Here is a 22252-nt window from a genome sequence, read left to right on the forward strand (position 1 = left end):
AAAGAAGTCTGGAAGAAACACTGTTCGGGAAGGCGATTTTGGTGTCTATGAGGTAATTTTTAATCACACTATTTTTGCTCATAATGATGACAAACAACGTGTAATTATTAATACTCCTCCCTCGTAAGTAACAGTTGTTTTCTTCGTTGGTCATGTTTAATTACGTTGTTGTCTAAAGGCTGATTGATAAAATCCTAGCTACGCCACTGCTACCGCCCCTCCTATCCTCAGAGCAATGAACTACATAATGTAGCTCATTAATCATATTACAGATCATTCATAGTAAGTCAATACAAAAACGAATGTATGACTATCGACTTATTATGGCAAAATTACTGAAGTTAAATTGCAAAATTTAATTTACAATTGTTGTTTTTCTTGTGTCACCCCCTCCCCCCTCTTCCACACGCACACACACCGTCAAACTCGAAATCTGTTATATTATAAATATACTAGATAAGGTATTGTTAGCATTGATAAATTACTTAGCATCTAGGCATCTACTTATAAATCATTTCTTGATTTCCAATTTTCCATTATGGTACGTGTAATCCTAATTCACTTCGTTGTACAGTGTATTTTGTTCTGATCGTTTAGACATTTCATTGTTATTAAAAAATACAATTTTTTTTCTTCTGTAAATTATGCAAAGTTTTCAGTCGGTGATAGATTTAAACTATGCACAAGTAATAGCAACAAACGTTACCTATAATCGGTTATTATTGCAACTAGATTTAGCATTGTTTTCTCTTTAGTAAGCATGTTTATGTCATGGTGTCCTTCCCCGCCCCCTCCTCCAATATTCTGGGATTTGTTAAGTTATACTTCAAGTTCAAAGACGCAAATTTATGGATCTAATTAATTTAACTGGAAAAAGCATTTTTCTTCTACGTATTTTGCAATTATTTTGCCAGGCTGTCACCCCCTAAATGATGTAAACTATCGCCAGAGGCGTCGCTAGGGTGGGGGGCAGGGGGTCGCCCCGGGCGCCGACCACAGGGGGCGCCAAAACGGATGGAATTTTTTTTAAGCTGATTTTATACTGCAGTTTTGAATCATTAACAGTCTAAGTTAAGAAATATAATGGCTACACGCCTTTACATACTGGTTTAACTGTTTTCTACCTTGATTATTAACTGTAAAACATATACTCTTAAGAAACAGTGACCAGCTTTTCCTAGATGGGCGGGGGGGGGGGGGGGGGGCGCTTTTTTAGACTAAAATCGGAAGAATTTACACTAGATTGATGAGTCGATAAACGTTACCACTTATAAAAACCACCAATTGTATTTTAAACGTATTGTGCTATTGTTTAACCGAAAAATACGTTAGTGACCTTTATCAAGATGGTTTTAGGCTTTTAGGCTAACTAAAAATCGCAAAATTACACTGGATTTTGATTAAACAACATTTAGCACTTAGAAAAGAAACTAAATGTACTAAAGTGCATCGTACAATTGTCTAACATTTTTTAAAGTTAGAAAGCTAGTTACGTGAGAACAGAGGCGTATCCAGGTTTTCGTTGTAGGGGGAGCGAAAAGAGCACAAAAAAAGGCGCCGAATTTTTAACACGTTCTATATACGTGTATTATATATATATATATATATATATATATATATATATATATATATATATATATATATATATATATATATATATATAATTACTAGCTGTTTGTCATTACTTCGCTACGATGTAAAATAAATTGAAAGTAGCACTCTGAAGAAATAAGAAAAAACACACAATGTAGGCCGACAAAACAAAAATTGTATCAATCTAAACAAAAAAACAAACAAAATATACACACACTACAACCAAAAGCAATGAACGTAACACAATCTGTTTTGTAATTCTTGTAAAAAAATTTCTTACATAATAATTCCTGGGAAATTATTTAAGACAAGTGAAATAGGGGAAATAACCCCTGTCTTAATATAAATATGTTTATATCTACACATTTAATTATAAATATCAAAACAAATAAATAATTACTTAAGAATATAATGAAATTGTTTAACATTATTTGTGTAAACAAAATGTTTTTGTCTATAATCAGAATTAAATATATCGTCATCATAAATGCTAAAGTATTACAGCATAATGAAAGTTTTCGAAATCAGAGTTGGTATAAAGCCGCGCTTCTCAGATGAATATAAAATCATTCGTAATAACAATCTACATTTAACTGAATGTACATGTTTTAGATCAGATCATATGTTTTTAATTAACTGCTGTTTCTTTGTGTTCTTTAAAGATCATTTTTTTAACATAGTGATAGGTATGGGTTAGATCACTGTATTGCTCACACACCTTTTTACTGTCCGGTCACTTTAGGTCAATTATCCAACCCAGTGTATACCTAGGTGTGACATTAATGTCGCTCTACACAATTGTGGTGGTGAGGTGTGTGTGTGTGATGGGGGGGGGGGGGGGTTAACCAACTCAGAGTGAACATAGCGTCAGTTTTTAGATGACTGTTCTAAACATACATAAATATTACACATGTAAACTGATTCAGAAATAGATTTAAATAAGTAGCAGTGGTATTATGACAATATTTTTTTACAGAGGGGTCAATGGGGGAGGGGGTTGTAACTGTTTCATATAATTTGTAATCATATCACTATCGCCTAAACTGTAAGAATACTATTACTACTACTTCATCGTGATGGCGTTGACCGTGTCAAAATTTCCCCACCGCTACACAGCTTGCCCATAAGTATATTTAAATAGAGGTGCCACATCAGTTGTATTTGTTTCTGTATTGTAATTTTCAAAAAATTAATCACACGATTCAAACTATATATATAAAGTAATTATGTGTGAAGTTTTATATATAACATTTTCTAATGCAATTATTCGTAAGCAAATACATTATACAGTTGCCTTAAACTTAACACCTCTCTTGCCGAGTGGTACTACCGGTAGAGGATTTTAAAAAATTCCAACGCATCGTGATGGTTATTTTTAGAATGGCAAATTGATACAGCTGTTAATACGTGTTGTAAACGTAGACACTACTATCCTAGTACAATAATGCTTAATTGCTGCATGAACAGAAATCTTGTGATTTACATAGATGTGCCGAACAAAAATATTTTTTAATAGATATCAATGTTTAAAACTTTGAGTTTAAAAAGTTTCCAAAAAGGCGCCACTTTGCTGAAAATGGCCAGAGGGGGAGCGGCCGCTCCCCCTGCTCCCCCCCTGCGTACGCTACTGCGTGAGAACCGCTTTACAAACTGTGTCCAAGATGGTTGGAAGGTGAACGTGTGTGTGTGGGGGGGGGGGGGGCTCTCTTTTAGCGTACAAAAATCGCAAAGTATTTGTTCTGGATTGGTTAGTAGATAACTCTTTAAAACACTTAGAAAATAAGCCCATTGTATTAACATGTAAAGTACAAGTACAATTTCACTAGCCAGTTTTGTTAAGAACTGACGCGACTAGTTAACATGAAAGATCAGATACTTTTACTTGATTGCATTACATCTTGCCTGGATCACTGTAGTAAAGAGAAATAAATATTACGGATTATTGAATCGCTATCCGATTAGTAAAATAGCATATAATCGGAGAGGTTGGGCGGCAGACGATACTCTTGCTCTAACCCGAGCTAAACATTTAGTATATTGTACAGAATAGATCATTTTTTGATTGTTTCATAACAAGTCCTAATACTGCAATTTTCATATAGTTAAGGCCACCAGACGTCCTAATAACTAAACGATGTAAAAATGGTACAACACTACGTTTGCTAATGCTTTGTTACTTTGCTCAACCTAACTGATAAATTAAAGCTGCAATACACTATTATCGAAATTGTTCTAAAGACAAAACCAAAAGTAGACCAAATAAGCTTGCACCTTATGCAAACTACGTACTCTAAAGCAGTGGTTCTTAACCTTTTTAATATGCGCCTTCACCGAATCCTTCTTAACAGCTTTAGCGTCAACATTGACAAAATCTTATCGTAAATCATATGTCGGATGTGTGTCTTGACCTCCGCCAAAGCTCTGAGACCTACATACCGAACACTTGGGTTCGATCGAACCCAAGTTAAGAACCACTGCTCTAAGCTCGGTTGATTTTGTTCTTTTATTTTTGTTTCGGTTTCCTAAGGAGCATAGGCGTAGGCAACACTTCGTCAACTCAGTTGATTTTTATGAAGACAGAACCCTAATAATCCAATCTCCCCCTTCTCTAGTTCGAACGATTTTCTACAGGCATTTTTTGTCTCCTCTTCCTTTTTCGCCGGGGACTTTCCACCAACACCTGTTTAGTGATGTTATTTGCTGATATTGTGCCATAACCACCACTTTTTCTATGCTCTTATTTCATTCTTCACTGTCTGTAATCTAGCTCCGAGCCACACAGTAAAAGAGACTTCACATTTAGCTATAGATCCTTAACGATTTTTTTTTGACAATGGGGTCATCCATAAATGACGTCACACTCGTAGGGGGGAGGCGGGGGGACCGTAATTTTGTGACGGTGTGTGATGAGGGGGAGGGGGGGGGGGGGTTCAGATGGTGCGACGTCACACTTTTGCATTATAAAAAAAAGCAATACATTTCTAACGTTAGAAGACACAATTTTTGTCGTTATTTCGCGTTTTAGAAAACTGTTTTAATAAATTATAATAGGAATTGAATAAAATACTCTATGTTGACAGAGTTCAGACAAGATTTTGGAAAAGTATCTCATGTTTTAAGAAAAAATTTAACTGCAATTTTGAGGGGGGGTTGTAGGTTGAGGTGTGACGTCATTTTAGGGGGGGGGTCAGGCTTTTTGTGACGATGTGTGACTGAGGGGAGGGGACGGGGGTAAAAATCGTCAAAAAAGCGTGACGTCATTTATGGATGACCCCAAAGCACTTGAATTCCACATTGTCTTAGAGTGTTAAAACGCGTTTTATTGCTGCTGATTCTAATCAGAACGTCATGGACGCCGACCGCCCCACCCCCTCGCCCAGTTAGGCCTATGTGTCTTTCTAATCGAGGGCAAGCCCCCCTCCCCCTTTAACCGACCATAAATGACGCCGCACTTCGGAAAGCGGGCGGGGGGTGGAACTTTAGTGAGGATAAGGGCTTAAGAAAGTGTGATGTCATACTTTTGCACTTCAAAAAATTTTAAACTTGAATTTAATTTTGTAAAATAGTTTCTCTCAATAGGCTAAATCGTTTACTACATGCAAATAACGTGAAAATGTCATCAAAGCTTCATACACTTACTTAAAGTAGATTTCCTTAATATTGGCTTGGTTCTGGTGTCCGGTCAAAAACCCCCTGGACAAAAACCCCCTGGACATAAACCCCCCGACATAAACCCCCTGGACAAAAACCCCCCGCGACATAAACCCCCTGGACAAAAACCCCCCGCGACATAAACCCCCTGGGCAAAAACCCCCTGCGATATAAACCCCCCGGATAATAACCCCCGGACTGAGGTTTATATAAAGAAAAAATAACGATGATGTGAACCAAGAAATTAAAAAAATTACATTAAATTAATTTAATTTTTTACGACTAAGAAAATAGTTTCTACCTAAAAAAATGCTTTTCGAAATCAAGGAGTGACCTTAGTTGTATTTGATCAAAGATCGGGCACCGACAACACCTTAGATATAGGTCATCCACGTGTGTGAGCCGTGCGTATCAAAGCAACACATTCTTAACAATTCAAAAGATGTGAGGGATTCACCGGCGGAAGCTTGGTTCATATCCACCTTGGATACAGAACCATGGTATAAATATAAAATCAAATTTATTTCTCGACAAATCGTATATTTTCTGGAATGGAGTTCGTTCAATCCAATAAAGGAAATTTAAAGGCTATGTTTATGTCAAGCAAAATGATCTGGCGAACGGCGTTGTGTCATTTGAGTGTTCCAAAAGACGCAACAAGGCAGAATGCAAAGCAAACATAAAGATTCATGGTGAAGAGCTTGTTGGACGATGTAATGAACATTCGCATGGACCAGATCCATCTCAACTGGAAGTGTGTAAAGTAGATGAAACAACTGGCAGAAGAAACTGAAGCAACACCCCAGCAGATCATCACTCAGGCCAAGCTGCCCTCGGTTCCACACATACGGCGTAACATCAGGCGTCAACGTCAAACGTTAAAACACCCATTGTCTGATCCAAGGAATGTTGATGATATAATAATTCCTGAACAATATACAATGACACAAGATGGACAACAATTTCTTCTGTTCGATTCCGGTGCCAAACAAACAACTCAGTTGAAGGCTGGCACAGAAGTTTTCAGTCGCATATGGGATGTTGCCACCCAAATATTTGGAAATTTATTGACTTTATTAAAAAGGAACAATCTCTCCAAGAGGTTTATTGTACACAGATTAATTCAGGTCACTGTTTACCAAAACAGAAAAAAAATATATTGATAGCAGCTCTCGAATTTTAACTGTTGTTAAAAATTTTAATGAGTCCACCATTATTGAGTATTTGCGAGGCATCGCTCACAATCTGTCTTTTTAAAGTTATACTAAAAATAAAAGTTTTTTCCTAATGTTTGTTTTGTATTTTTATATTAATTTTGTTTCTCGTCATCTTTGGTTTTTCCTTATATAAACCTCAATTGGGGGGTTTTTGTCCAGGGGGTTTATATCGCGGGGGGTTTTTGTCCAGGGGGCTTATATCGCGGGGGGTTTTTGTCCAGGGGGTTTATGTCGCAGGGGGTTTTTGTCCAGGGGGTTTATGTCGGGGGGTTTATGTCCAGGGGGTTTATGTCCAGGGGGTTTTTGACCGGGAGCCCTTGGTTCTAAACTAACACTAAGATATTCTAATTAAAGATCTAGCTTGGCCTAATAGCTCATACAATTTTCATGCTGTATTAAGATACGAATTTTCTTCTTGACCCACTAAGCATTCCTTACAAATTCACTACAATAGATTTTATTTCGCAATATATTATAAAACATACTTTTTAAAATTCTATGGTAAACGCCTAATTGATTGAGGGTTTTCTCGTATGTGTTAAATCTTTTTCAGTAAGTGCGATCAGGATTAAAATAAAGAACATCATGTTACCTACAGTAAATTGTCTAAAATATAGCTTTCTGGTTAGTATTAGTGGATTAACGTTATGCTGTTACTCTGCCCTGATCATGATCCTGTCAATCGTCCTGCAATCTATTGTTTGTGATTTAGAAATTAAACATAGAAAAAAATCCAGAAAATATGAAAAGAGAACTGAGGGGGGAGGGGGGGGAGGGTGTGGATGCCTGTAAAAAAAAACACTGGCTATAGGGGGATCCGGACAAAAGGCCGACACGGACAAAATGCCGACACGGACAAAAGGCCGACAAGACAAAAGGCCGACATACAAAAGGCCGACAAGTTTTATAAATGTAATTATATACGACTTTTTAAGTTTCTCATAAATATTTTTAGGTACATACAATAGGATAAAATAAAACCACGATGTAACCAATTATTTGTTTCCGATATATTGGTCCACGTATAGGGAAATCACAGGGGTAGGTTTACACAAAAAAAATAAATAACGTACCAATTTTGGCACACTTGTATCACAATCACAACAGATTTAATGAATCCAGCTAATATAGTATACACTTTTTTTCCCGCAATTCGCAATAGACAAAACTAAAATATGATTCAAATTTTGTCTGTATTTAACATGTAGTCCAGTCAAGGCACGCGATTGTTCTACTTCATTCGGTTTCTTTGATTTCTTTGCAAAATACGGTGGTAACGCCACCTATCTGTTTATCCCTTGTACACTCCCGTCATCGCCAGACGCATGGACCCCTTTGTCCACCTTATAAGGATAGTAACTAGCATTGTCTCTTGGCGTTCCACCTTGTTGAATGCGGGCGGTGATGCCGGCGGCTTTTGACTTGATTCTTTGATAATTATCTCACCTTGATTACATAGAAGGAGCTATGAAAGACAGTAGTGACCACATTTCGCAATATTTAGGTGTTGATCCTCTGTGTTCAAGACACTCCCGTAATCTCCAGTCGCTTGACCCGATGGTTCACCTTATAATGATAGCAACTAGCACCGTGTCTTCTCTTGAACGTTTCACCTTATTTCATGCCCTATGTCGATTGTTATCAAGATAGGAGCTATGCAGTAACACATATTTTGCGATATTAGTATTTTTAATGCTTGTCGGTCTTATGGTTTGTCGGTCTTATGGTTGTCGGCCTTATGGTCTGTCGGCCTTATGTCCTGTCGGCCTTTTGGCTGTCGGCCTTTTGTCCATGTCGGCCTTTTGTCCGTGTCGGCCTTATGTCTTGTCGGCTTTTTGGATGTCGGTCTTTTGTCCTACACCCGGCTATAGGCCCTATAGATAGCCTATAGTTATAGGCTATAGATCTGAGCGTCTGTTAGAGCAGCGGCTGACTTGATGGAGATAAACCCAGCGAACGCACTGTTACGCGATTGAGACATTTGTAGGTAATAAAAAAAAGGGATATAAAATAATAAGAGTATATTTGTTGTTTAGGTTGGATTACTGTTAGGACCTGCGGTTTTCTTTTTTTTTTTTTTGCAAGACATTATGAGACTATAGATCTACATAAATGTCTAAAAAAAAGCCTTTCTTGGGAAAATAATTCACGAGAAAATAGTAGATCTATCAAAAAAAAAAAAGATTAAGAAAGCATTTGGATAAAATAATTTGGTCATCATTCTTTATGAAATTTTTAGATATGGCCACGAGAATTATAGAAGAAAACGAGACTTCAATCATGGCAGCTTTGTTGCTGGCAAAGTTGAGTGTAGTAGTAAAACATTCAATAATAACGGGAGAAGTCAGTGTTTTTCGGTAACAACAGCTACTGCATGCTGCCAAGTGGGATTTTAATAAACTATATCCTATTACTTAGTGAGTCATACTTGCAGATGTTGTAAACCAGGATTGAGCCTAGCATTTGTTGTGTGTACTGTTAGTGTTATTGCTACCGTTGTGGTCAAGCACAAGAGTTTTGTCAAGAGTAAAGAATAAAGATTCAAAGAACAACACCACGGCTTGTCTACTGACTACTTTGCTGTAGTTCTGGTTTTTTGATAGAGTCTAGTTAATAGTTAATATACTTTGTTGTGGAATCACCTTACCTAGCTAGCTAGTTTAGGGTGAGTATTTTAATCATTTAGGCCTAATGAATTTAAAATTTTTAAATTGAGTTATTGTTGTAGGTTCGTAAAATCGGCCGAGGCTAGTAATGTGCGAGAAAGGTGGCTCATTATTATGGCTTTAATACAAGTGTATAATTATATGTTTGTGTCCAATAATAGATAATTGGGTAATCTATCGTTTTGGGTACGTAAAATCGCCCGCGGCTATTAATGTACGAAAACGTTACCTCATTGTCAAGGCTTTAATAGGAGTATATTGTCATATGTTTGTGTCAAATATTATAGATAAATGAATAATAAACCTAAATCAATGGCTAAATATATCGATATAGGCCAGAAATTAACTTTAAACAGCAGTGTCTGAGAGCAAGATTTGCTATATAAACAGCAGCCATTTGTAAAATAGAGTGGCTTCCCCCTGATCTCCCGCTAAAAGCTTATAAAAATAAAACTTAAACAAGATGGCTGCTGTAGTAAATGAGCATGGTTGCATCTGTTGGAAACATCGCTAGTCTTCATTTATTACGGAAAAGTTTTAATTCAATTGTTTAAAAACAGGTACATAAATGAAACAAGGAAACATTTTTGTATTTTAAAAAACATAAATCCTCCTAAAATGTGAAATAATTATTAAAATTTAAGGAGTCACCTGGTTTTCACATTACTAATCGCGGGCGATTTTACGTACCCAAAACGATAGATTACCGATAATTGATTAATAAACCAAAAGCAATGTCTAGGCCTAAATATATTTTTAATATGGCCGATGCTAGCTGGAAAAAGATGCGCATGCGTAATGGATAGAAGCTATGACTTGCCTTTGCGGCGATGTTTTCGATGGTACTGCGCATGTATGTGTATTGTGTTCACAACCGCAGAACCCTAACCTTAACCCTAGCCCAAACCCTATCTCTAACCTTAACCCTAGCCATAGGTCACTGCGCATGCACAGAACTATCTTTTACCCACTAAGTGGAGATGTTGGGGCGAAAAACTTTTTCTGAGTAGTCATTTCATTTTAATATATCAATAAAGGCCAGAAATTAACTTTAAACAGCCTTGTTTGCGAGCAAGATTTGCTATCTAAACAGTGGTTTCCCCTGAATCTCTAGCTAAAATGTTACCGAAAAACTTAAACAAGATGGCTGCTAATGTAAATTAGCTTGGTTGCACCTGATGAAAACATCGCTAATCTTTATTTATTACTGAAAAGTTTTAATACAATTGCTTAAAAGGTAATCTTATCGTTTTAGGTACGTAAAATTTTTACAAATTGGTAGATTGATACAACTAATGATTTTGAAGCTATCATCAATTTTAGTAATCAGAATTACCAGTTTCTAATTAAGTCTGTTAATCAAAAATAGTGTACTTTTGACCTAATTTCTTTATTTATCTAATAAGCAGCACTTTAATGAAAGTAGCTCTGTTTATTCTTGTGTTAACGGGAACTTAGAATCAAACAACTTCTAAACTACGCTTTGTATGTTAACTAGCGAATAACGCCTCAACGGTTCAGAGTCTTAGCTTTCTATATATGACAACGTCTGAGAATAATTCTCACGTCCGTACTTGGGTCACTACACCAGAAATATCACCCCCTATAATGAATGTTATTTTATTATAATCTTTTTGCCGAAAACAAAGCGGGGAAAATGTGTACCTTGCCAAAATCCAATTATTTGACTAGATTTATGAGTCGTGTAGCGTCATATCTAATAATAGAATGCATTGCGCTTTCCTCATTGATGATCGTTTTTATCATTTTTTAAAGTTTTTATCATTTTTTAAAGTAAACATGAATTATTAGTTGTGATTGCAGTTTTTGTAACATGGCATACTTACCATCTGTCAATTTAAAAAGCATGGCATGTTAATTATGTACAAATATATTGTCATCTCTCAAAAATATAAAGTTCGATTTAAAAAAAAAAATGTTACTACCATTATCCGCCACCCCTAGGCCTATACAATACTATGCATAATTATTTTTTTAATTGTTTATTGATTGTGTTGAATTTTAGCTATCTACATTCATTTCTAAGATATTTTAATGTGCTTCTATAAAGTTTTATTGAAAAATCTTTAAAAATAATCAAGAAATCCACCCATGAAATATGGTCAGAGGTCTAGTAGTTTTTTTCTTCAATAGCTCATAATAGGCTGAACCTGACTTTGGAATTTTTTTCCCGTTATAATGACTTTGCACAGAAAGTTAATATATGCTAAATTGACTTAGTTTACTAGTGTGCTAGCTATTGTTGAATACTTTTTTCTAAAAAAAAAAATTTGAAATTTTTATCAAAATGCCTATAAACGTGAAATAATTACAAAAATTTGATGAGTCACCTTTTTTTTACATTACTAACCTCAGCCGATTTTACGTACCTGAAGCGATAGATTACCATTTATTTATAAGTAAAATACTATACTATAATAACTATTCTATAGACCTCTTCTAGGTAGGGCCTAATCAAACTTACTTAGATTGGGTGTAATAATATTATACCAGTGTCCTAAAATGGCACAATAATAGAAAATCTAATAGGCTTATCTTAATAAAAAAAAGGGGGAAGTTAGGTTACTTGTAGTTAATTAAATAGTAGTTCTTCTCATTAAATCTAAAATTTATTCAATTTTCAATGACCACTGAATAATAGACATCCATATTTAATCCATTAGGCTCTAAGTATGAAGCTTTAAGTTTGTTTTAAACTAAATTACTTAATTTAATATAAATTGTCACTCACTGCCATGGCATGACACACTTTTCCATGACAACGTATGAGGCCACAGCAAACCACAAATCAGTTCGACTTTTTAACTGACTATGCATCAGAGTTCCTCACTAGTGTTGAACCAAATAATGGTCACATGGTTTTTAAAAAATAAACAAAAATGGGTTGTGCTATGAACGCCGGTCTTATAAAAAAACAGCTCACAATATTTGATTTCTTTTTTCATAGACTAATAAAACTAATAATGTTCTACTTTCTCGCTCATTTTTGTACCTACACCATTGTTATTTTAAAAGTTCTATTAATTTTAATGAAACCAACTTTTGAATTTAGCCTCCATTCTCCAAACCAAATTTTAAAATGCCTTTCCTGGCATATATAGCCCTACCACCTGTGGTTTGTTTTTATAACGGGATAACCTCGCCATTTTGCTCGTGGTAAATATTTTAAACAATAATTCTAAGAACGTCACTGGAACTAAGACAAAAATTCGTCAGAAGTAATGCATCCAGTATGGACGCCATATTGTAGTTAGCAACTGGCCACGCCTCCAGGTTAGCGAGCAATACTATTAAATAGGCTAGACCTACTGTTTAAACAGATTCTATGAGATGATGAAATAATGATATAATTTCAATGATGATAAATTCAGCCTCCATAATCCTAATAAAATAGGCCTATGATGATAATATTAGACCTATTCCTGTAAGCGAGGGTGTTGGAGTAAAATAGTAAAATGCACGATTCAATATTTAATTCAAAATGCAAAAGATGTAGGCCTATATTGTAAATTGCAAGGACAAGCTTGTTGATTGTTGTTATTATTTGTTTAGCTTAGGTTTAGGTCTACTTGTTGACTTTAAAATAAAAGTATGCATAAAGTGTAATCTTTTAGTTTTTTGAAAGCTAGTATCTCACTCAGCTTTTTTGAGAACTATCTACCATGCTGTAAAATTTTATTTTTATCTTGCTGGTCTAATTCTTAAGATATTTATTTTTTATATTGTTGTACTGAGCAAACTTAGAAACATTAACATATACTACAGGCCTAGTTTTTATTTGATTTTTTAATTTTATTTTTGAAATTTAAAAAAAAATAAAAACGTACATTAGCCTAACAAATATAATATTTATTTCAATCAATATAAACAGGATAGACAGAAAATAAAAAGGATCAACAAAACATGACTGATCTGGTTAAACCTCATTATTGATAGCTTGCCTTTCTCACACATTTTATCCCATTCAATATTTACCGTGTTCTTACTTCTTTTATTTTCCTCTAGTTTTCAGCTTCTTCCATTCCACATTCACAACACATAGTCAACATTCTCACTAACATGATTCAGTCCAGTCTTTTTTATATTAAAAATTAATTCTTAGTTAAAAAAAAATTTAAGTGTAGCTAATCTTTTTATGGTTTTGGTTCTTATTCTAAACATTATTTATTATTTAATTGATCAGATACTTAACTATTTTTTTTAAGCTGTCAAAAAATGGCCTCTGCATTAAATGAGGAAAGTGTTGAGAAAAAGCTAAAAACTGTTAACAATACACAAGATAGCATACAAAGTCTTTCTCTATGGATCATTCATCACAAAACTCATCATGCAAAGATTGTAGAGTTATGGATGAAAGTTCTAAAAAAAACAGGTACTTTTGTTTTTTTATTAAGCACCATGCCTCTTATTATAAAATAAAATTCAGCCAACATTTAAAAGTAAATTGTTACTCTCATCTGTACAATTTTTATTAGAAATTCATGTCATGGACATATGTACTTTTTTATGTTTTTTTTCTCAATCTTTTCAGTGCACCCTTCTCATAGATTAACTTTGTTTTATTTGTGCAACGATGTTGTACAAACTTGCAAGAAGAAAAAAGCTTTTGTTTACAACACCACATTTAAAGAGCATTTAAGAGAAGCTGCTAGTTTAGTGAGGTAAATTTTCATTTAGTCTAAAATGTTAGCAGTAAACATGTCACTATTTTGCATAGTGAAAATAATAAAACACATATTACTAATTACCAAAGCTTAAATAAAAAGTGTCGGTATAATTTTTGTCTTATCTATTTCTTTAGAGATCACTCAGTCAAAGGGAAAGTTGAACGCATTTTTAACATTTGGGGTGAGAGAAATGTATATGATTCTGCCTTCATCAAAAGCCTTATAAATATTCTGAGTAAGTACAGATTTAACTTTGTCAGGTTTTATAGATAATTTTGATATTGAGTGTTATAAGATGTATTTCTAATTTATTTTCAAAAAACCATTGCCAGATGGGCAGTCTGTGAAAGCAAAAAAAGCTCACAAAGTAGTAGAAGAATCAAATATTGGACCAATCAGCCCTGCTGGAACACCTTTTGTTGAGTTTGAGCAGAAGGAAGTTCCTACAGAATCTCAAAATGCTGAAAACATAAGTGAAAGAGAAGCAGAAGAAAGTGCTCGTATTCTGGCGGAGTTCAAGGTAATCTTCTAGATGAGGTTCATTTAGTTAATAATATATATTTTTTTCAATAACAGAATTAATACACTTTCATTTAATAATTAACAGCCTCATGAAATGATTGATCAAATCACTGCATTTAGACGCCAAGAAACTGATATAAAGTTTAGAATGAGTCAGCTCACTCATTTAAAATTAGATGCATCTAGTATTGAAGCAGTTAAGCAACTCAAAGGTAAGTCTTTTGGTGCTTAGTTTAAATTTATTTATAGTAAAATGATCCTTTGGGACAGTAAAAAAGCAGCCAACACTTAAAAACCCTTGTAAAATGTGTCTAATTTAGGCTAGGGCCTGATATATTTACAGTTTTACGTTTCATTATTTTAAATCCCTAGGCTAGCAAAACAATTATCATAAACTGCCACCATCGATTTTGTGAAAAACCACATTTTTAATAAAAGGTTTAATATTTTAAAAGGACAAGAAAATTAAATGTTAAGCTACAAATAGTTTATGAAGTCTTGCAGGTTTGTGAACTAGTTGCTTTTTACAGGCTTTTTTAAATATGTAAAATTTTAATAATTTTACTTGCTTAAATTTTAATTTATTAGATCGGGCTCACGGCAATGATTTTTCTAGCCAATTTGAAGACTCTTGTACTAAACTGGAAGATTTGGTGAAGCGGCAGACTCAGCACTTAAAAGACCAACGTGCATTGCTTGAAACACTTAACACGAGTGAAACATTCTATGAAGAACAGTATAGAGAAGCTAAAATTGTTGCAAACGTAAGTTATATTTCTTATGAGCCCAATTTATCGGCGTAAAAACTAGTTACAAGTATAAATAAAGTTTGGTTCAAAGATATGACTTATTCATATTGTATAACCAATCTTTTATGGAAACAGAAATATTCTTATGCTTTTGCATATTCAATTTGTGCTATTAAAATCAATATTAGCTACTCTGAGTGAGTATTTATAACTAGCCTTCGGTATGCGTTACATATGAATTATAGGCCTATATATGTTATACATGTTTGAGAAAAATATTTTATACAATAGTTATTTGTCAAAACGCAATGTGCTTTACTAAACGTTGAACAAAATTAGTGACCATGCAAAGAAATAACTAAATAGCTAAAAATCCGACACATTTAAAATAACATAGGCTACCAATACCTATTAGAAAAATTTAAACCAGATTATATACATTATTATTCAACAGAACGCCATATTAAATGCATACACTGATTAAGAGACTTAAATGATATTCAGTTAAAAACCCGGCTATTGATTGGTCATTATGTTGTTTTTTAAAGTAATTTGTATTAGTTTGATCGAGAAAATTCTATATATTTCTTTGCGTATGTCTGGATAAGTAGATCTATAGTTCTAGATCTAAATCAAATTTGAATGAAATAGTTCCTTTCTTTATATTCTAACATCGGAAGATGACGCCATTAGTGTTGTGTTCTTTGCATAGCGTAAACATGTGGCATGTGACGTTATTGTTTATTGCGTTCTTGTCACAACTATAAACATTTTTCCGGTTGTATAATTAAAATTTATTTCTACATTCAAATATGGCTTTATTTTTATTTTCCTTCATTAAATAAAATTTAGTTTATACATTTAAAACATCCAACATATTATTTTCAACAAAAGTCTGTATCAAGTTCTCCATATATCGCTGAAGATACTGATATCATAGCCTGTGAAAATAATTTGCTGAGAGAGAGACAGACATGCGCTTTTATATATTAGGATGAGTAGGTACTCCAAACTGATTTTTCAAATCGGTCACAGAATAATGGCTTTAGTTTTTTTGCATAGTACTAATGATTGTAAGATTGTGGATACCAATATTATGTCGGTAGAAAAGTTATGCGCTTTTGAAACGTGAAGGTTTTTTTTTTACCTTTTTCAGCCTCACCAAGACCCGATTTTAACACCAAATAACTCAAAAACTATAAGTCGATTGACTGAAGACCCAATTTTTTTCAAACCATTATCACAAGTTTAACATATAAATGTTTTGTCTTAAAAATCGTACTTCACCACTTTCATCAAAATTGTGAACGGACGGAAAAAAAGGCAAAATCAACAACTTTCACTCACAAAATCACTAAAATTCTTCTATTGCATCCACAATATTCAACTTCAAATTAATTTAAAGAGGAAAATGTCACCTAATTATGTAAATTGAAATGAGTGTAGTGTTATAAATCATTCAGTTAAATGTCTAGGTTTGAGAAAATAAGGTATTGGTGGAACTTTTATGGCTTTACACAGCTTTAAGTCAGCATTTTAAAATGTTTAAAAAATTACTAAAACAAAAAGCTATTTACTTAATAAAACTACAGTAAACTTACTTAAAATAAAAAAATATTCTCGGTAAAATAATTTAGTGTTTTTTAGATTGGTGAAAAACATTAATACAAAAATGGCGAAAAACGTTAATAAAAATACACAATTTCTGATTTACAATTGGGCCAAGATTAAAAGTAAGGACCTATTTTTGACTGTTATTTGTTTCATTTTGTAGCAAATTATGACTCCTTACTGAAGGTATAAGAATTACCGGGTGATAAAGTATACCCATACATGCATAGATTACTCAAATTATATATTTAGCAGATAGTTTGGACATTTAAAATCAGTTCTTATTAGCGTTTTTATGACAATTTTCTGTACTTTTCTCTCGCCACGTTAATGGATAAAAATTAGTTCACCGTGACCTTTTACTAAACATATTCAAATTTTACATGTTAACACTAGTTTAAAATTAAAAATACTAAATAACTTTCATATTTTATTATATTCTCTTTAATATTGAACTATTTTTAATTTGATATAATGTGTAGGAAAAAATAGATTTCTATTCAAACACGCCAGGGGTCTCGACCGCGTCAGGCAGATTTTTTTTGTAAAAAATGTCATTCGTTGTCAAGCTTTACCATTTGTGCCATGTTTGATATCATAGACATATTTTCACATTTACATAAAAAAATTTGAGAAATAAGCAGTGTTTACTAAATAGTTTATTAACTTTTTATACAAGACTAAAAGTCATTCAATCCTGCATACGCTAAGTTAAGTTTAGAATTCATACGTCACATAGTGCCGAAGTGCAAAGCGTCGGAATGGGATACAGGGGTAAAAACGATTTTTTTTTGTCGATAAAAATCAATGCGGTGATGTTTTTCGAGCTAAAAAGACATATTTTCCCTTTACCAATATAAAAACAAACAACACATTATTGTAGAGCTTAATTTTAATTAATATTCGCTTAATTTTTATGGGAGAACTTTGTGGTGGATAATAGCACAGTTACTCATAATTTCCATTAAATAACAATTTTATATGTAGTTTTAAAGAAAGGAAATCTCATCAATATTATATGCTAGCTTTATCTGAAATTATTTTATTTCAATTGAGAACCAGTCCTTGAAGTAACTTAATTATTTACTATTATTTGTTAAATCGGTGTTTATGTAATAAGAATTTAAAAAATTGGATCAAGTTAATAGAAGTTCTTATTCTTGTTGTTTGAGAGACAACTATGATTCCTGGTTTCAGTATCAATACATTTTTATGATGTTTTTTTTTATTAAGGCATACAAAAATTTTGGTGCAAGAATCAATAACATGAAAAAGAAATTGGATGAGTTAAAAAGAAGTATGCCAGAGATAGAAAGTCCAATTCCATCACCTGATGTGAATGCTCCTTCACCAGGCAATACTCCACCTCATATGCCTGGATCTGGTTACCATTATAATTCTGGAAGTTCAGCTATGAAATATGAACCAACAATGCCACAAACTAGTACGTTTTTTTTATTAACTTTAAGATTTCATCTAAGTTAATGTTTAGTTTCTGAAAAAAAAAGACTTTTATTATTAAGCTCGCCTTTTTCCAATATTCATTATTTCTAACATTTTATTTGGTTTTCTACTTTTAATTCTTTAGTAGAAATTAGAAAACAAAATGTAGCTTAAAAATTTGAATAGGTTACAAAATTTGGAGTAATATATTTTCAATCTTATCTATTTAATATCTTTTTCTCTCAACACCAGCAGCACTCTTTGCTGTCTTTGTGCAAATTGTTTTAGTTACTTATACAGATACACATAAAAAAACTGGCTAACCTCTTCAGAGTGGTGCCGATTTCAGCTTATAAAAACAGTATCTGTTAAGTCCTTTAAAAAAGATATAATTATAAATCTTAAAATAATCACAAAGAATTGTTCTACAGAATTTAAGTTTTAAAAATGACATGGCTCATTAGAATTTTTAAAAGTTTGTTCAGGAAATCTCAAGTAATTTTATCAATTGCCAGGTCTTTATGGTTTACATAACTGTTTCAACACAAGCAGAAGTAGCAATTTTGTTTATCATTTTATTAGGTTGGATGTTTAACGGCACAGGTTCATCTTTAGTTGCAAATCAAATGGCTTCAGACAACACATTCCAAGGTGTGCATAATGTAGTTTCATTTGATAAATTTTATGCAACTACTTCTAGAGAGTTTGAAGATTAATATATTACATACATTTCTCTGCTGACAACTGATTAACACATATCATATGCTAACCTATTTTAGATTCTCCACCCTTAGAAGCACCATCTCCTGAAGGATCCCCTCCAGATCTTAATTTGGAAGTTTCTCAATCAAGTAAGATTTAGAACAGACTCTCAATAAAAAAAGTAAAGACTATGAATATAAGAACAAGATTGATTTTATTATTTCAATAAACGTTTGTACATGAATTATTGCCAATACTTTGACTTAGTATACTGGTCATTCATGTAGATAGACCCTTTTTTCAGACATAGGTAGCTGTAGACATAGATAGAATGCTGATTGTTGGAATTATAAAATCGTCTTTCCATCGTAAATTGTAAATCATAAACAGAAGAAAAAAGTTGGTTCATGCATGCAGTCATGACAGGAACTCACCATGAATCTAACAGTACCAGTTACATACTTTTTAAATTTCGCATTTTTATGTAGCAACTGTCGATCTGGGGTAAGGTTTTAATACCGATTTATAGGTATCTCAGAGATGGAGGTTTAAGACTTGGATCGATAAAGCCTTACAGCGGGTTCAAAGGGTTAATGCAGTAATTTAATCAGGGAGGGGATGGCCAAAGGCACTTCAGGTTATTAGTGGTGGAAATGTTTAGATCTAGCGTAGCCCATATTTCATTAGATTTCTTATAGATTGCTTTGTTTTTCTGATAATTGTATATACGGTTACTGCCTCAAATTAAGTATCTTAAACTTTGAATTGCAGCGAATCTTAGTCTTGATTCACGCCTGGCAAGTTTTTTTGACAGAAGTCGTCATGGCAATAGTTCCAATCCTCCAGTATACACACCTCAGATTCCACGATCTTTAGCATCTAGCAGTAAGATGACAAAGTTTAGTGAAGAGGATGGAAGCACAACACCTTTAGATGATGAAACACCAACAACTCCAGTTCAGGATGAAAATTTAGCTTCACCACCAAAGCGAAACACTCCACCAAAAAAAGAAAAACCAATTGACTTTTTGTCAAGGTTAATTTCGCAAACACAAAAGGCCCCTGTTAAATCTGGTCCTGCTAGTTTTTTGGATAGTTTATCACTGCTGACAAATATTTCAAAGAAGACAGATGAAAGTCATATAGATTCAACAAATCCTCAGTCATGGGCAGCGTGGAAGGCAAAGTCTGGAGATATGAACTCATCACCCACACAGCCTTCACCAGCTTCATATGTTCCTCAACCAAATGTTTTAACTTCACCCACACAATTTCCCCCAACTCCCACTATGGTTCCACCACCTATTCCTATGCCTGTCCCACCTCCACCAATCACCATGAACCTAGGTTTAAATATGCCCCCACCTCCACCACCTCCATTTTCATTAACATCAGTTCTACATCCAGATTTTTCCACACCACCTCCAGGGTTTCAACAAACATCTCCAGGCCAGAAAGAAAACTGGCCTGATATTGGAAGGAGTCAGGTATCAGATCACCCAAGTTCTGTTAGAGCAACTCATAATAACTCTGTCTTAAAGGAATTGATTCCAGCAGAAGGGTTTGAAAGTAAAGGATCCAGTCATTCTAAAGATTCGGCAACACTAATGGATCCAGATGCAATGGAAATTGTTAGTGACGATGAAGATTCTTTAGGAACTCACACAGAAAATGTAGGCGAGGCTAAAGCAGAATTTGCACAGAAACTGAAACAAAAAACCTGTGCTCAAAGTTCCCTTAAGTCTCATATCTTTGTTCCCAATCCAGAGAGGCCAAATCTAATGACTCTAGCAGTGCAAGATGATCTTGATGAGGAGGATATGATTGATGACAATACTGTTCATGAAGATGCCAATACCTGGTCATCAAAGACTCACAAGTCCTCTCATAAATCCAGGTCAAGATCAAGATCCAAAGACAAGGATAGATCTCACAAACATAAAAAAAAGAAAAAACATAAGCGGACACACAGTGATGATGAAGATTTTAGACTGTCTGGTGAAGATAGCAAAGGGAGTTCTAGTTTGGGAAGTGTGGTGAAAAAAATTGAAGGACGCACAAGTAATAGAAACAGTAGGGATAGTAAAGGTGATAGATACGAGGATGATAGAAAATACGAAAAGTATGATGATGAGAGAAAATATGACAAATTTGATGACAGGAAATATGACAGATACAGTGGCTACGGGGTCAGGGGAGACTATAAATCCCACAAAAATTTAAGAGGTACTAAAGATCCTGTTGAAGCTTATACACAAGCGTATAGAGATGCTTTTGTTCAGCAGTACGGGCAGACACGATTTAATGCTTTTCCTGGGGCTCCTCCTCCAATGGACCCCCAGCGATCAAGATTTGGAAAATATTAATGGTATTTTTAAAATATTGTAACACAAAATATCCATTTTTTCAAATGGATAAGTTAAAACATGAACCAGATTTTATCTATATTTCTATAGCTTGTTTGTGAAAAAATACAAAATGAGAAAACTCTTAGTACTGAAATTTTATTGTATTATTAAATTATAGCATTGTGATATTTCAATAGTTCTTCTTGATTTATTTGATAATCTTGATGGTTCTGCCATTGTTTAAATTAAAATATTTTAAGAATGCTAGTTGATCTAATGAGCAATATATATATATTAGGACTGATGAATATCAAAATTAAACATTATTTTTTAAACAACTGGCCACCATGTTGCATGCTGGGATTTTAAAACTACGGTTCCTGTATTATTTATATTTAAGTAACAATGACAATGTTCTCTTAATTTTTGTAATGCATTGTTTTTACATTTTAAGGTTTTATGATTAAATATGATAGGAATGCATGTTGCCTAGTGGGTGGTATTGATTAGCAATCATTTGCTCATATCACCTATTGTTCTTTTAATTATTGTTGCTTAGATATCATGTCCAAATTTTGCTTTTAGTTTCATGAAGATATTTACTGTATGATCATCAAAGTAGAAGTACAACATAGCTTTTTTGCTTCAGATGTTTTGAAATAAAACTGAAATGAAAAAAAAAGATTTTGTCATTCATGACAGAGGTAGAATTTTATGTTTGCTGGTTTGTAATATATCTGTTTATAGCAAACTATACTTTTTTCATTGTTCAGTTGATTCAAGTTTTGTACTGTATCCCCCCACATTTTCCTAATGACAGATTTATCATTGTTAATAAATTTTCTGCATAACATGGACACTTTGACTTTTTATTAATTTAGTAATTTGAAAAAGCATACTAATGACCCTTTTTGCTTTTACTTGAAGCCAACTTATAATTCGGTACATCATTTTTAAAATTTAATACCTAACAGGAGGGTATTAGTCCTAACCCTTCGCATTGTTAATGTAAAGTACAAAAACATTAAAAAATTATATTTTATGTTAATAAATTTTTTTTTA

The 22252-nt window shown here is 33.5% G+C and overlaps 2 protein-coding genes across 2 annotated transcripts in view; both read left to right on the forward strand.

Moving 5' to 3' along the window:
- The first annotated feature begins 8734 nt into the window (after positions 1-8734).
- Positions 8735-22161, forward strand: LOC131943858 (regulation of nuclear pre-mRNA domain-containing protein 2). The gene is made up of 11 exons (XM_059304148.1): positions 8735-9126; positions 13354-13520; positions 13680-13809; positions 13950-14050; positions 14148-14335; positions 14423-14549; positions 14926-15101; positions 17931-18141; positions 18723-18791; positions 18920-18991; positions 19614-22161. Exons 2-11 carry the CDS (start codon positions 13364-13366, stop codon positions 21206-21208), a joined length of 2826 nt encoding a protein of 941 aa, XP_059160131.1. The 5' UTR covers positions 8735-9126; positions 13354-13363; the 3' UTR covers positions 21209-22161.
- The window catches only part of LOC131943865 (small ribosomal subunit protein bS16m), a 49349-nt gene continuing 36391 nt past the window's right edge, over positions 9295-22252 (forward strand). The window contains exon 1 of the mRNA XM_059304168.1: positions 9295-9313. The gene's annotated coding sequence lies outside the window, so the exon portion shown is untranslated. The remainder of the gene's footprint in view (positions 9314-22252) is intronic.

Source organism: Physella acuta, unplaced genomic scaffold, assembly GCF_028476545.2.
Source record: "Physella acuta isolate Inbredline_101_S28 unplaced genomic scaffold, ASM2847654v3 ptg000470l, whole genome shotgun sequence".
Classification (NCBI taxonomy): Eukaryota; Metazoa; Mollusca; class Gastropoda; family Physidae; genus Physella; species Physella acuta.